This window comes from Phoenix dactylifera, chromosome 2, assembly GCF_051530095.1.
Source record: "Phoenix dactylifera cultivar Ajwa chromosome 2, Ajwa_hap1_PhDact_Kaust_v1.1, whole genome shotgun sequence".
NCBI lineage: Eukaryota > Viridiplantae > Streptophyta > Magnoliopsida > Arecales > Arecaceae > Phoenix > Phoenix dactylifera.
Genome location: NC_143191.1, coordinates 44,455,938 through 44,472,886, shown reverse-complemented (window position 1 = coordinate 44,472,886; position 16,949 = coordinate 44,455,938). Strand labels below are relative to the sequence as shown.

The window sequence follows — 16,949 nt, the reverse complement described above, 5'->3', positions numbered from 1 at the left end:
ATTCACTGAGAGGGAGAGACTATGTGCCTGGCAAAGGGCGAGGAAGCCGATGATTATTCTCCACGAGTTCGGGGCGAGCTGTGCAGGCACCAGGACATAGGCCGTCAAGAGCTCCTCCACGAATTCGTGTAGAGAAAACCTCAACCCTGCTCGGAGCGTATCTACGTACCTCCGACCCAACCATTAGGTGGGTTGGTGACTCGCCCTCTGAGATCCGAGAGCTCGAGGACGAACTCCAGAAGAATGAAGAATCAGGCTTGGACCGAGCCCAGATCCTCGTCGCTTATGAGCGAGCCGGTTCCATACGGGCTCGGGCCCCCCTCGAGCTCAACCTCCCCCACATTGGAAGAGGCCTGAGCTCGTGATGGACCTACATCGAACAACGATGCCCTCATCGGCGAGTCCATTGCTTTGGTCTTAGATTACAAAAAGGGGAGAATATGAAAGACTCTCCGAGCGACCGAAAGAAGGGATAAAATACCTACCCGAAAGCTCGCCGAAAAAGGTGATCAGGAAGAGAAAGGGAATGACCGCCAGGAGGTGAAAGTAATGCCCGATGCAAAGATTGACGGAAAGCTCGGAGAGTACCCGGAGAAAAGCTCTAACACCATAGCAATGGCGGCTGAAAGAAGAGGACAAGGAGCAGGGAGGGTCAAGCAACGATCCTAGGGCCCCTCTTTCAGGCCTTATATATCCTACTACAGCGGCTCCGATTAGGTAGCCTAAACGATCAGACGAGTCGGGGTTCGCCATGTGATGGGCCTTAAGACAGCCTCAGTAAATCTTTTCGAATCGTCGCACTAAATGCTGATCATTATAGAGGGCGCTCCGGAGCTCGAAACGTTGATAGCTAGCCTCTTGCATTCCATCTGGCTTGACGCTTTAGAGAAGGGAGCATTAATGGCTGGCTTCTTGCATTCCGCCAGACGGGATGCTTCAGGGGATGGGGTATTAATGGTCAACCCCTCCTCGTCCCATTCCAGCAACCCTTCTGAAAAGAATGCCTACGTGGAACACCGACAAATTCCCACGACGGATTATACTCAGGAAAATGTGGCAGCTCAAGCCTCCCAAGTCCGACGCCAAGCTCCTAGCTATGAAATGTGCTGAGGTATATCTAGTTTGATATGCATCTCTTCATAAACACTTGACTAAAGCACTGGACGATTAATGGTCCGCCTACTTCCGTCGCTCGAGTTGAAAGGCCACTCGACCTCGGAAGTGGGGGCTAAATGATGGGGGGCGAAATGGATCATCCAGCCCACAGCTAAAAGGTTGCCCAGTTTTGGCCCAATAAACGCCAACATCGTCCGGTTGAATCCACAGTCCGGCCCAAAACCAGCTCGACTTCGGACTTCGCCAAAAGCTCCATTGGCTTTAGATATTCGCCGACTCCCCCGACCAAGTTCGGGGTGCCTCCAATGTTCGCCGACCCACTCCGACCAAGCTCGGAGCGCCTACTTCAGTAGTACGCCCCGATCCTCGAGCTTGGGGCGCTCCACCGAGCACACCTCAGAACCTGAGAAGCCGAGCTACCCCCAGCATCCGTCCAGCCAACCTCGTCAAATGCATGATGCGACCTCTCAACGGGCTCGGCCTCGCGAACAGCCGCATCTATGTGCATGCCTACGCCTTTCTATGTGGCCGTACATTATAGCACCACCATGCCACGCTTCGATAGCTGACCCTCGACAGTTAAAGAATGGTACCATGACTACTCCGGTCATATCCTGCTGTGACTGTCAACACCTTACCGTTTTCAAGAACGGACAGTACCACATGCTACCCACCAGCTTAAGCTGCGCACCATGCAGCTCAGAACCACGTCCCCTCATGATGAGGGAAAACAGTGCCTCTGCCACTTGAGCCTCTCCACCGGAATTATAAATAGCCCAGTCAGGTAACTTCTAAGGGACTTTTGGCTGGACCAAATTTGCCCCACTCTAACTTGATCGTCGGAGGGCCCTCGCCGAAAACACCGGTGAGGCTTTGTGCAGGTCCGCTGCCGCCGTCATGCAGGAGGTGGCCATCGTCTTCTTCTTCCAACTACCAGTGGCTCCCCTGACTCCTCTGACATGGTCACCCTTGGGCCAAATTTGAACCACAACAAGTACATTCCAAAGTATCAAGGAAAGGCCAGCACTTTATGTTCTTGTGAGTCGGAAGACCTAGTGGAGTCAATAGAATGATAATGGATGAAATTGGCAGTCCGATTAGTTGCTTGGTTGGCCTCCTATCCTATGTGAGATGCAATTGTCAGGACGTAGCCTTTATCGAGTTTAAAACCACTTGGGGGCTGTTTGGGAGTCCTTCGTAGTGGAGTCTTCGGGGCTGTTAGGGGGTATCTTACTGGAAGCAGGGGTGGCAATAGTGGATGTGTTCTGCAACAGCCCTCAGCAAGTTATATTAGTAATCTCTGAGCTTGATGAAGCTCCTTAGGATTAGTGTGGTGTATATGCTAGCATTGACCACAAGTCGAGGAGACTACTGTAGGAGGAGGTCACTAGCCTTATATCCTAGGGGGTCCCGACCTTGGTGGCAGGAGATTTCAATTGCATTTTGGGTCGTGCGAGAAGCGAGGTAGCAGTGCCCATACCGACAAGGTGGAAAGGAGAGAGTTTCAAAGTTTTTGGTGAGGAATGAGCTGGTGGACCTTGGTTTCTCCAGATCGCGGTTTACTTGGTGCAATAATCGCGAGGGCCGAGCCAAAGTCTGAGAGAAGATCGATCGGGCGGTTGTATCTCCATGTTAGATTCAGCACTTTCCGACATTCTAGGTTGTGTCAGCTGCAGCCCCCATTCTGCTTTGAGAAGATATGGTTGTCGTACCTCCAGTCCTGGGACATTGTCCAAGAGGCAAAGGCAATGTCGGTACAGAGTGATGCCATGCAGAGGGTTCGCGCAGACTGGAGCTTACCAAGCGTAGACTCCATAGGTGGAACTGTGTTGTAGTAGGGGATATATTCAGGAGGCTAGAGGAGGTGGATGCGTCCATTGCCGAGCTTCAGGGGAGGGAGGACCATATGGGTGGGCTGTCAGAGGCCGACTTGAGTAATTTGTGGCGGAAGCTCGCCATGCACCACTTTCTCCTGAGGTAGCAGGAGGTGTTTTGAAAACCGAAGTTCCGAGTCCAGTGGATGAAGGAGGACGATAGGAACACTCTCTTCTTCCACCGATCGACCATTATTAGAAGGCAAAGAAGTATGATTCGTTCCTTGAGGGATGGGACTAGGTAGTGGGTAGAGGAGGAGAGCTCGATCCGACGAGTGCTGGTGGGCTTTTTTAGATCCAGGTAGATGGAGGATGGCGGATCTGAGGGCAACACCATGTTTCCGCAGCCAAACACTGTGGTGGGGGCGGTGAAGAATGCTGTCTTGGTGAGAGCCATCTTCGAGTCTAAGGTCAGGGAGGCAGTTTGGGCTCTGGGTGAGGACAAAGCCCCAGGGCCTGGTGGCTTCCCCCCCTCCTTCTTCTGGAGGTACTGGGGTATTGTTGGAAGGGCGGTGGTGGAGGTAGTCCAGTTATTCTTCAATACGACAGTCACGACAGACGATTGGAAGGCCACTTTGGTTACTTTGATTCCGAAGCGGCACGATGCGGCGGAACCTAGCCACTATAGGCCTATCAGTCTATGTACCACCCTCTACAAGGTAGTAGCTAAGATTCTGATAGGCAGGATGAAGCCATTGCTACCTGGTCTCATTTGTCAAGAGCAGGAAGCTTTTGTTGGAAGGTGAAGCATCTCTGACAATGTTATGATTGCCCAAGAGATGAGTGGGATCTGCACCGAGCTCCGAGGCGGCATTGCTTCATGGCAGTGAAGCTTGACATAGAATGGGTATATGATAGAGTCCGAGTACAGAAATGCGGGTGCGATAGGAGATCAGAGGGATGTTTGGCATGAGGGAACAAAATAGGGCCTTGGTACTATTTGGGAGTCTCTATTATCGGAAAGAGGTTGTGAGTGTCAGAGTGCCTCAGTGTGGTTTAGTGTATCTAAGAGCGGTCGGAGGGCTGGGGGCGGCTTCGCTGTCCATGATGGGTAGGGTGACCTTGATGAGGTCGGTCTTGTGCTCTATGCCGGTCTACCTCATGTTCAATACCGTTGTCCCTAAGACGGTGCTGCCGAGCATCGAGCGGCTTGTTCAGGCCTTTCTCTAGGGGTCTTATGGCGGTGGCCACGGGGTGCATCTTGTAGCTTGGGAGTCTATCTGCCAGCCAACCTAAGTTGGGGGACTAAGGTGCAATCTCTTTTGATGAGGAGAAAGGCACTGATCACCCGGCATGCAGCCAGATTTGTTCTGGAGCCATATTGCTTTTGGAGTTAGGTGATGGCAGCCCTGTATGGTCTTGCTTGGATGGGTGAGGTACTGACAAGGGGCCGAAAATGCTCTTCCATTTGGCGAGAGATCCGTAGGTATGTGCCTTTGGTCTTGACTAACTGTAGATGGCCGATCGACGATGGGCAGAGTGTGGATGCAGTGGAAGACCCCTGAGTGGACTCGCTCCTGGTTAGGCATTGGCCAACTATGGTCCATGTCGAGGCCTTGGGAGGACTTTGGGTATGCGACCTTCTTCGCCCTGGAGGGGTAGGGTGGGATACCACCCGGATCACCCAGCTATTTGGAGATCAGCTTGCGGAGAGGATCTAGTTAGTGCCAATTTCGGGATGTGCCAGCCCCGACGTGAGAGTGTGGAGCTCGACCTGCAGATCCAAGATTAGGGTGGGCGATTTCTACAGCATTTTCCAAAGTGAGCAGCACCCGAGGGTGGATTACGCGCTTCGGCCTGCACCCGAGGGTGGCCTTATTCCTCTAGAAGGTTGCCTGGGGCTGGCTCCCAACGAGATTTTGTCCTGAGTGGAAGGGGTTTGGATGTTCACCCTCAGTGCCCCTTGTGCCAGGTGGTTGAGTCAGCAGACCATGCTTTATTCCAGTGCCAACATGCGAGGAGGATCTCGGAGCTTGCCATGACCCATTGGAGGTTTGGTGTCACTCGACGTCCTTTCTGCAGGTGATCAGATGGCGGGCTATTATCCCGTGATCCCGACAGGTGGCTACTATGGTGACCTATATAGCTTATCAGATCTGGCTGTCCAGGAACACCTGGACATTTGGTAAGAGCTGTCCCCCACCGAGATTCATGGTCGAGCGGGCCTGACTCTAGGCGATAGAGATTGCTCAATCGCAGCTGTTGGATGGACCCTTGATAGCTCAGGATATCTGGGGCTCTACTTCTGCTCGTGGAGCATCTCGTATGGTATTTTTTGCCTGGGAGCCCCCATCGCCAAGTTTCCTCAAGGTAAATTTTGACAGATGCCTATTGGATGGTGGGAGAAGGGGATGTGCCGGCTTTATCATCAGAAGGCCGAAGTCCAGAGTGATTGCGGCTGGTGGTTGGCAGATCTTCGACACCTTGATCCCGGAGGTTGAGCTGAGGGTGGCTTGGGCTGGCTTAAGTTATGCTCGGCGGGAACTGCAGGCAAGAGTTGTACTGCTCGAGGGCGATTCAGTGACAGTCACTGGCTGGATTCAGCAGAACGTAGGTGGGGTGGGTGACTACCATCCGCTGCTTAGGAACATCCGGACTATGGTCTATAGTGGAATGGCTTTGCAGACAAAGCATGTGTATAAAGAGGCCAATGGGGCAGCGGATTGGGTGGCCTTATATGTGACCAACCACTTCAAGGATACTCTTTGGGTGGGGGAGAGAGGGTTACTAGGTGCGCTTCGAGACCTATTATTTTTTAACTTTTTTGGCTGTATCCATACCTGTAATGTAGATATATCCGTTTTAGCAAAAAAAAAAAAAAGACGACATGAATGACCACTAGCTTCTGTAGTCGGAGCTCTGGACACCAAATATCCAGCAGGGGGCTGGGTACTTAAAATGAACAGCGATGAACTGTTGTTAATCCATGCCACCACAGTGGTTGTATCCCCCTCCAACCAGTCCGGCCCAGGTAGCCTGAAGCTCGGCTTCAGGAACAGAACCGTTGGTTTGAGGCCTGACCTCCTGCACCTATTCTCTTATGTCAATTTCTTGTTTTATTCGAACAATAAAACTAGTAACAACATATCTGATTTAATTAATGTTAGAGTGTTGGAAAGTGAAGACCATTCACTCTTGCGTTGCGACTCGCAAAGTGACTGCAGACCCTCATCCCATCTCCAAAGCCACTTCGGCACTTAGAAAATCATTACTTCATTCCCCATTTCCATACTGAACCACGTACATAATAGTTGCTCACTTTTCCCGGGAACTATTTTAGGTTTGTCACTTCCACCAAGCTAAAAGTTATCTGATAAGAGATTTATGTATTGAATATGATACCATCATTCTTCAAGTCGCATGGGATTTCCATTTTGAATGGCACCTGTTGGTTGACTTTGTTCAGTATCATCAAGAATAAGAACTCACAACTCCCAATGGAGGTTATTTTCTAGTCTTGTGCCTTGCAACTCCAAGAAACCAAGGCTTCAACTACCAAAATCAAGTAAGACTGCAAAGTAGCAAGCCACTTGAATCACCGAATTTTCCCCTAACCTTCAAGTCTGGTTTGAGTCCCAGAATCGCAACATTCTTCTCCATCTAAGTTTGGTACAATAATTAGCTCTACCTAGAATTCAACATCCCACACGAAATTGACACAACCTAACCCGAAATAGGCCACTGTTTCTTTTTTGCCAGGGATTGAACCAAACCTTGGAAAAATCTTGGTCCTACGCCTCGGTACGGATCGTTGACGTGCCTCATCCTAGTGATAACGTTTTGGCCTGGGCGGTGGGAGCCCACACGTTCCGACGATCTCGTACTCCCGATACGTTTAAATAGAAGAGAATTTTCGCCAATCTCCCCTGTCCTCCCATGGCGGAGCTCAAAGAGCGGCTCCTCCCGCCCAAACCCTCGTTCGCCACCGCCACACCGGCGGCCTCGAATCCTCAGGAACCCTCCGCCGCCTGCGCCGGGCACCGCCCCCTCTTCCAGGGCATGGACTTCCTGGGGCTCAAGAAGCGGGGTCAGGGCCGCCGGTCGTGGATCTGCGTCGACTCCACGACGGGGGGCTCGCAGGTGATCGAAGTGGACAAGTTCACGATGATGCGGCGGTGCGACCTCCCAGCCCGCGACCTCCGCCTCCTGGACCCGCTTTTCGTCTACCCCTCCACCATCCTTGGCCGGGAGAAGGCCATCGTCGTCAATCTCGAGCAGATCCGCTGCATCATCACCGCCGACGAGGTGTTCCTCCTCAACTCCTCCGACGTCTATGTCTTGCAGTACGTCGCGGAGCTCCAGCGCCGCCTCACCGCCCACTCTGTGGACGCCCTCGCCGGCGGGTCCACTCCGCCGGACTGCCTCCCCTTCGAGTTCCGGGCACTCGAGGTCGCACTCGAGGCCGCCTGCACCTTCCTTGATGCACAGGTACCATCTTGATTCCCTTGTTTCGCGCTTTAGACTCTAGGTTTCTTTCATGCGAGATTTGCTCTAATATAGTGGCTTAGGAGACAACCTGAACCTAAACCGATAACTGAACCGATATTGGTCGAAGAGTACAAAACGAGTTTAGAGTTTGGATGGTTGATGCAACAGTGATATGGTGTGGTGATTGTCCCCCCTCCTGCATGGAAAATGGATATAGTATTTGAGACTGAATCGGTACTCATTAACATGGTACCGGATTGGTTTGTTATCGGACATATGGTATCGGTACCTTGGGTGTTCTCTTTGCGGGCATAACATAGTAATGCAGTTGGTGCAGGCAAAAGACTGTTAAATGGATCTTGATCGATTACATAAAAGGATTTGTGAATCTACTCTAGAAAAATACTGAATAATTGCTACTTGAGGAGTTGTTGGATTGGTTTCCATGGAGTTTGTTGTTGGAGATGCGTGAAGAATACTTATCTCTGGAAGGAGCTTTAGTGGCATTGTTTGCAGAATTTTGAATTGAAGAGTAACCTGGTTGATGGTGAGAATGCTTCATGATTTAGAAGTGTACCGCACAGACCATCAAAGGACATGCTATGTGCATGAATGTGAAACCAAATTTTCAATAGTCCAATCCAAGGTATTGGACTGCGGTGGAAACAAGACCATCATCACTAATCAATTGATAAATGATGCCACCCAGCAACCCAGCCTATTGATTTGATATATTCTGGAACAGTCAAGATACCTGTATTGACTTGAGAAAGAGTATCATTAAGATGCATGACGGGTCGTGAACGGAAAGAGCAAATGTCCGGGTCAAACTGGGTCATGTTCCATTGGAAGTGGATGAATCAGGAACATGACAAAGAAAATCAAGTGAGAGCAAACTGCGTAATTTCAAATGCAAATGAAATTGATACAGCCGGCCGGCTATGAAAGAGAAGGAATTTTGTTATTGTCAGACAACTATAATATATAGACAATTTCCTTGACAGTAAGGAGTCTATTTCTGTCCTCTTTTTGGTTGCTGGACTTTCTCTCATACGGGCTCTTGCTTTCACTTTCACAAAGAAATTTTGTTTTTCATATTTTGAAAATGTAGTGAAAGTTTGCCACACAAAGATGACTGAAGAGATTTAGAAAATCCAATATAGGGTCAAAGATAAGAAGATGATTTGAGATCTCTGGACCATGCCTTGTGAACTTGTCTCTGCTTGCTACGTTTGTGTTCCTTTGTATTTACTGACACTATGCTCCTATCAAGATCCTCTTGAAATGTAAACTTCCTAATTTTCCCTTGCTTTCCTCTAAGTCTTTCAACTGAATTGTTGGTTGAATCTCCTTCAAAATCAGGTACCACTTATCGTTGTCCGACACCCAACATTAGCTTGCTTCACACATTTTGACCTTAGAAGACTTTGAAGATAGTGAAGCCTCATCTGAAAATTGGCAGAGCCTTTCCAAAAATTAAGCGTAAAACTACAGCCAACTCTCCTAACCACAAACTTTTGTGGAAATTGGTCCTTTCAACAATCCTTAAGAGGACATCGTAGTGTATAAGAATCCCAAATGACAAACCAAAGAAAACATAAAACTTCATGTTTGCAGGGCTTCATAACCAAATTGTGTAGTTTAAAATGCATTCCTTGGTGTACTAGTGGCATGCCGGCTTAGCATTGGAAGATTTAGATCATGGTTCACCATGTCGTTTAGTGCCAATGCTTGCATGTATTGGCATATCATCATGCTAAGTACTAGTTCACTGTTGGCAGTGTGCTAGTGCTGCATGTTTTGATGCAACACATCATGCCGTGCTGCACTGAAATCCATTAATGGAAGAAAAGAAGCTTTACCAAGAAGTTCTTTCAACTTTTCATCTCCATTCTCAAGTTATCCTTATCTTGTAAGAAGGCAGGGAAATGCTCCAGAACAAAATAAGTAAGGCAGACTACTTTCTCGCTTAAGATTATGCTCTAAACAAGGACACTAAATTTCTTCCCTGTATTTCTCAATAAAACCTTGGATAATGATGTTTCTCTTAAAAGATATTAAAATAGATCATGGCCGCCATCCACCATAGGTAAATGACCACCACATTATTTATCTTTTGAAATTATCACATTATACTATGCCCCTCTCAAAGCCTCAATGAATGCTGAGATTTATGTGTACATAATGCTCATTCTTTCACATGGGTAATCATAAAATTAAGGTTATGTGTGTTTGTAGCACACTAGGACTTAATAAGGACTCCATTCTGAATTTGAATATACAGGATATTGTACTAATTGTCAGAGTGTGAAAAATATATAGATATGAAATGCATATAGACAATGCTTCACCAGTATTCCCTTCCACCCTGTTTGGCCTTCAAACTACAGAAAGAATGCCTCTCTCTCTCTCTCAAACACTTAGCAATTGTGCGAGTGGCAAGAGGTGATTGGGTACGATTACATTGCTTATAAATAGCTTTGCATTGATATCATATGACAACATGAATGCATGTGGATTCTGTAGTCATAGTCAAAAATTGTAGCTGAGAAGGTGCATCTTAAAACATTTATGTTATAAATAAAATAACTCACCCATGCATGGATTCCTTTGTGCATCCATAAATAGATGTCTCCTTTTTCGCTTACTCTTAACAATAACCTGCAAGCAAGATCCTTTATATATTGGGTCTACAATTCTGAATTATAATATATACCACTGAAGTTCTGGGGCTTTATACTCTTGTGTGACCCACTTGTTTGTTGATCGATTACCCACTGTGTACAATTAACTGGCCCTGTTCTGAACTGCAGATAATTAACACCTGGACTATTATCACCACAGGTGCCAGGAGCCACCACAGGTGCCAGGAGCCCATTGACCACTGCCAACAAACAGAAAATATTTGAGATACTATGTGTATATTTTCACAAGAAAAGGAATCAATGCTTTAAATTTTTGAGAAAGTATGGACCAATATTTCTAATTTTTGAAGAAAATATTGAATCAGTCAATGTTAGACACCTTTTGCCACCATATGTAAAGGTGCTGTTCTCAAGTGGTTTATTCTGAATGCAGTTTTGTTTCCATTTTCCCTAGTGAATGCATCCTTAATATTGCAAATGTATGCTTAAACTTAGTTCAAACCAGTTCATGAGACCTGAAGTAGAATCTTCACCTCTATGTTTCTTATTTTAACCTGTATCTTTTGTTTTTGTATTTAACTAATTGTGGATCTTATTCATCTGCTGAAGTGCATAACAATTATTTATGATTCGTGGCTGGCTGATATTAATATCATATGTGTGTGTCTACATTTTGTCCCTGAATAGAAACTGAAGATGACTGTAAAATTCATTAGGTTGCTGAACTAGAAATTGAAGCATACCCTGCATTAGATGAGCTGACATCAAAGATCAGCACACTTAACTTGGAACATGTGCGCCGATTGAAAAGCAGGCTCGTTGCATTGACTAGGAGAGTTCAAAAGGTAGACCCTTAATGTCAGCTGCCGCTTAGCAATTTCATATATATCTCTCTCCTGCTGTTTTTAATACCATTAAAGTTTTGCTTGGATAGGCTCGGGATGAGATAGAGCAGTTGATGGATGATGATGGTGATATGGCTGAAATGTATCTTACGGAGAAGAAAAGACGAAAGGAAGCATCATTCTACAGTGACCAGTCTATGCAAGGATTTGGTTGTATTGGTGCTGGAGTATCAGTTTCTGCTCCAGTTTCACCTGTTTCTTCACCACCTGAACCTCGCAAGCTTGTTGAGAAGAACTTGAGCCTTGCTAGAAGCAGACAAGAAGATAGTATGAAAAGTTCTGGCAACACCGAAAACGTAGAGGAGTTGGAGATGCTGTTGGAAGCTTACTTTGTGGTCATTGATAGCACTCTTAACAAACTGACCTCGGTAATCAATGAATTTTATTTTATTTTTATAACATTCTCTGGCATAATTTAAATATCTAAAGATTGGTTGTCTACACTATCTTTTCAGCTAAAGGAGTACATTGATGACACAGAAGATTTTATCAACATTCAACTGGTATTTTTCCCTTCTCCTGAGTTTTATGGTTAATGCTGTACCTTGCTCGTGATTATATTTGGAACATACAATGCCATACTGAGCTGATCCAAAGGGGTTAAAAAATTATTAATGACACATAAGCCATTTCATGATCCGAACAACTGATTCTTTCTGATCTATTTTGTCAAATCGGATGACTAAACAAGAGAGAAATAAAAATCATTTCTTTCTACAAGTCAAGTGATTCTTTAATTTCTGATGATAATGTGACAATGTTCTGATAGATGTATTATATACATTTTAGCGAACCTGTAATAGTAGTGCTTTGTTTTCTTGTGAAGACATGTGACTGATGATGACGTCTACTGATATCTCTGCTATTATACAAGCATTAGAGTAGCGTTCCATGATAACTATAGATAAGTAAATTCTGTTGGGATAATATTATGTGCCTCGATCATGTAAAAAAAATTCAATAACAAGAAATGTCCACTAATTCAATGATGTATGCCTGCGATGAGTCTTAAATGACAGTGGGATGGGAACTTCAGGTGCAGCTAATTCTCAAAACATAGTAATACGGAGTTATATGTATGTATCGAGCATGTTGTCTTCTGTAGCTTACTAATACAAAATTGTTGATTAGAAGTTGGGGTAAAAGGATAAAGTTCATCAAAAATCCCATTACCGATTTCAGGGAATTCAAGTGCCCTCAATCTGAGCACAAAAATTGAGCATTATTGTTGTGATTACCATAAGACTTAGTGCTATTGGCTTGAAGAAATACTTTTTAGTTCACCGAGAAAATAAATAAGTTCTTTTGCCAGCACACATGAATATTATTGTAGAACTGTAGCCAGACCACCCTAGGTGCAGTCACATGCCTTGATATTTAATTTATTCCACTAGTTTATACACAAGATAAATTATATGAATTCAGTAGATCATTGAGCTATGAAATGTACAAAGTTCTAGTATTGATAAACATGTGATTGGTAGCTTATTTGTATAAATTTTTGAAAAATCTTGTGCTCTCCAAAGTCCAAAACACTCTTTGTAGAGCAATAATTACATTGCAAACCATTCTTCATAGATTTCATGAATGTATATAGTAGCAATGATTTACATTTGATTTAAGAGGTTGTTTGAAGCCCTATAGTTGAAGTTACACTGCAATTCAAGTTGTGTTGCAACTTAAGTTGTAACGGTTGACTTACAATGAAACCCACTTTTTGTGTTTGGAGCAAGGTATGCTGTACCTGTACCGGTAGGCGTACCGGTCGCCTATTGGACTGATACAGAACCGGTCACCTATCGGACAGATACGGTACCGGTTCGGACCGGTTTGTACCTATAATGAATTGGCCAACGGCGCGTGGCGCGTGCACGGCCACAATGCCACAGTGGGCTGTGGCATCCCGCTGTGGCATTAAATGCCACAGAGCGGCATAATTCCCCAGCTAGTGGCATTTAAATGCCGGTGCCAGTTCGCAATAGGCGAATCGGTTGGAATCAGTCCGGTTCCGTCCGATTCGCACCGTCCGATTCGCTCTTATACCGACCGATACCGGCCGGTACGGGCTCTGTACTGCTCGGTTCCAGCCCCAATAGGGCTGGAACTATTTTTCACTACGAAACCGTATCGGTCAGGGATCGGACCGATACAGTACGTGCTGAACCGGCCGGTACGGGCTGGTTCAGCATACCATGGTTTGGAGGAGAGTTTGGAGAAAAGAGTGGTGAAACTAGAAAGATGGAGAGGAGAGGGGGTGTGGCCCTATCTCGTGATTATGGTAGTTCGTGCCACCATGTTCCAAGATATGCTGTACCGGTACTGGTAAGCGTACCGGTCGCCTACTGGACCGGTATGGTTCTAGTTCAGATCGGTTTGAACCGGTACCAAACCGGCCAACGCATAGCGTGCACAGAAAAACGTGTGCGGCCGCGCGCGTTAAATGCCGCAGAGTGGCATTAAACGTGCTCGCACGGGCGTGTGCTGCCCCACCCGCAGGCTCGCTTCCCCGAGTGCGAGTACTGGTGCGAACCGGTCCAGTTCGCACCGGTACCGGGCTTGTACCGCTCTCGGGGCAGCCGTTTTCCATGCTTGAATCGGACCGGTCAGAAACTGGACTGGTCCGGTATAGGCTGAACCGGCTGGTACGAGCCGGGTCAACATACCATGCCATGTTCTTCACCAAAGTTACTCTAAAAGCCCTTCAATAGAACCTATGTCGCCAACATCAATGAAGTCTAAGATATGGTGTATCTGACAGATATTTTGTCGAACACTTGCTAGTGGATGCTAAGTTGGAGCACTCGACGTACATGGAGATGAGGTATTTTGGATGAAGAGGTTAATATCAAAGCTATCGATGGCGAGGGCGAGGGCGAGGGCGTGGACCTGGACCCCTATGGGGATGGAGCGGGCAGCGGTGATGGCTTTATGGAGGGTGAAGAAGGTGAAGGAGAGGTGTGGGATAGGGGGCTAGAGGTGGTGCATGGTGGTGTAGAAGCAGAGGTGTGGGTGATGGAGGAGTAGGAGGGTGGATGTCACCATAGGTGAGGGCAGCATTGCAAATGAGGGCGGTTCAAAGGAAAGGGTTGGAGTGCAGGATTTGGGCAAAGATGAGGATTGAGTAGGGGTGGGTGGTGACACGGTGGTCGGCAAGGTGATAGAGGATGTGGGTGATGAGGAAGCTACTACGGTGAAGATTGACATAGAGGAGGTGGTTGTGGGCTTCCCCAAGGTGGGGGAGGCCTGCGACAACATCAAGTGTGGCAACAAGGAGGGATTTGAGAGCGAGGTGAGAGAGGAGAGGGGTAGTGAAGGAGGTGGAGGAGAGATTGGGGAGAGGTCTGGTGAGGTACGATTAGGGAGATTTGGAGGGAGGTGAGGTTGAGATGGGGCACCAAAAGGGAGGGAGGCAATAACATGGGGTGAGGTGCTAAAGCTTTGATCCAGATAGAATAAAGAGATTTTTTTTTTCTTAAATTAAGATACCTATTTGAACAACTGCAACTTATCTCACGGCCATTTTGACCACGATTCAACATACCACATGATAGCCTTGAGTTATAGTCCAACAAGCAACTCAATTTATTGTGCAATTTGAGTTGCAGGTAAAGCTGATCATGGGTCGGTCCTTGGGCCTAAACTATATTCATTTTTAATTGGGCTTCGGTTCGAGTGTATTTAAAATTTGGCATTTTCTTGGCCTAAGCCCGACACATGATCAACTCTACTTGTAGGCATTCAAACAAGCATGTTGGCCCGCTTATGTAACTCAAGTTGCATGGGGCTTTACTGACAAGACTCCTAACAACCTTTAAGTACAAATTGTTAAGTATATTTTTTCTAAAATTAAGCAAATAGTTGTTTTTATGTAGGAATTTATAAAACATAGAGGATTCCGAATTTAAGCAACTACTTGTTCACCTTGACAATCAAAGAAACCCTATCTGGGTGTTTTGACCGTGGTATTTTTCTTTCTCTGCTTTCTGGATGCATAGAAACTAGAAGTCCCGGACTCTATGACTTGGTTGTTGCACCATCAAACTATAGTACCATATAAAAGAGCAATTGCACCAAGGTCGGCGGAACTGTCCCGAATTGCCCGGTTCGGGGTGTCTCGAGCCGTACCGGCTGCGGACAGAGATGGTTTCGGTGATGAAAACGAGATCGGCGCTGGAGGGGGAGAAGACGAAGGAAAAGGGGGAAGAGAGAGAGAGAGCGGGGGAGGGAGAGAGAGGAAGAGGAAGGAAGAGAGAGAAAGGTTGAGGCAAGAGAGCCGTCGTGCGGAGGAAGGAGCTGGGGAAGAGGCACTCGCTCTGATTCTCTATTTCTTTTGAAACAGGGGTTGGAGGGGCTTCTTTTATTTTTGGAGATTTTAAGTAAAAGTCGGCAAACCCAGTGGCGACTTCACTTATTTTTTAAAATATTTTAAAATCTCAAAATAAAAGGGCCCCTCCGGCCCCTATTTCGAATGAAACAAGAGACTGGAGGGGTCTTGGTGAGAAAGAGCAGAATGTGAGAACTCCCTTTGTGCTAATTGCGGAAAAGGTGCGTCTCCGGTTCAACTGTTTTCCGTAGCTTTCCGGCATTTCTCCAGCCTTTGCCTCCTCCGCGCGGCAGCTCTCCGGCCCTCCACTGGCTCTCTGCTGGCCTCCCCCTTCTCTCTCTTTTTTCCTCTCTTGTTCTTCCTTTCTCCTGTCTCTTCTTCTGTGTCGGTATGGGCACGGCACAACATGGCGTGGGCCCGTACCGATTGATCTCGCCGGGCAACCGGTACGGTGCTCGGTACCTGTTCTGCTGACTCTGAATTGCACGACTGCCCACTTTGGCTCCACAATAGTCATGTGTCAACACTCCCCTGCTCTAAGAGACTACCCTACCTGCACTTGCTTTTTATTATATTTATTCGTCCTCATGTGCTCATCTCTCTATAAATTAGTTACGGAGAAGAAAACTGAAAGGTTAACAGAGGCGTTTTACATAGGAAGGTCTCTGTCCTGATTTCTTGATTGATGACAGTCGTATCAAGTAGTCTTTCTTCTAAAATAATAATGTGTATTGCACAAACTGAATGCTAGTGTTGTCGATGAAAGAATTGATATTTGCGTATCTCTTTTTTTCGTGAAAAGATATTTGTTTCTTTTTTCTTAAAATGTAGAGTAGTGTAAGTCCATCAGACACTCTAAGCCCTTTTACCCACTGAATTGTTCATCATTGACTTGAATCTCTGCTTTCAGGACAATGTTCGGAATCAACTGATCCAATTTGAGTTGCTGCTAACAGTTGCAACATTTGTTGTCGCCATCTTTGGGGTTGTTGCAGGGATCTTTGGCATGAATTTTTCAATAACATTATTTGAAAAACCGAGAGCATTCCAGTGGGTGCTTATAATCACTGGAGTATCCGGTGTAGTTATATTCTGCTCCTTCCTATGTTATTTTAGATACAGAAGATTATTCCCTTTGTAGGCACGTCGCAGATATAGAGGACAGAAACTGATTTCTCTCAGTGCAATCTGCTATGAATTCAGAAGCAGCAATTGCATAAGAGGCCATCATATTTCTATCCCCTATATATATACCATTCTTCCGAGGAAAAGCTTAGGGGATATAAGTAATATTGCTACTGTAGGATGAGAGGATATATTAGTGACGCTTCTAACTTTCTTGCTATATTTTCATCTTAACAGACTTTTGCAACTTCTTTCTCCACGGATCTTGTGGGCAGCAGAAATTTGTATAAGTTGGCATGTCTGGCTTTAAAGGAAAATTGGGTGAAGTTCACAAAATTATATTAGTCAATGTTGGCTGAATAAAATAGGATTCAGTGTTGTGCTTCAATGTGCCAGCGTCTCAGCGGCTTAGATGAGGTCCCATGGTCTTGAGAGGCATTCTGGGTGAGGAGTTTCTTATTATAATTCCATCGCTGGTTCCGACATGCTTAATAGGAGGATTTCAATACTCTTCCAAAAAAAAATTTAAAAA

General features: G+C 46.2%; 1 protein-coding gene across 2 annotated transcripts; it reads left to right on the top strand.

Annotated features, from left to right (window-relative positions):
- The first annotated feature begins 6,797 nt into the window (after positions 1-6,797).
- LOC103721759 (magnesium transporter MRS2-1-like) lies at positions 6,798-16,805 on the top strand. Of its 2 annotated transcripts, none has more exons than XM_026810286.4 (5): positions 6,798-7,418; positions 10,780-10,908; positions 10,998-11,336; positions 11,424-11,471; positions 16,655-16,805. In XM_026810286.4, the coding sequence occupies exons 1-5, from the start codon at positions 6,867-6,869 to the stop codon at positions 16,760-16,762; spliced, it is 1,176 nt and encodes a 391-aa protein (XP_026666087.2). In that variant the 5' UTR covers positions 6,798-6,866; the 3' UTR covers positions 16,763-16,805. The 2 variants fall into 2 exon arrangements, with proteins under 2 accessions (XP_026666087.2, XP_008810307.2); XM_008812085.6 differs by having other exon boundaries at positions 6,799-7,418; positions 16,203-16,805.
- Positions 16,806-16,949: the final 144 nt, after the last annotated feature.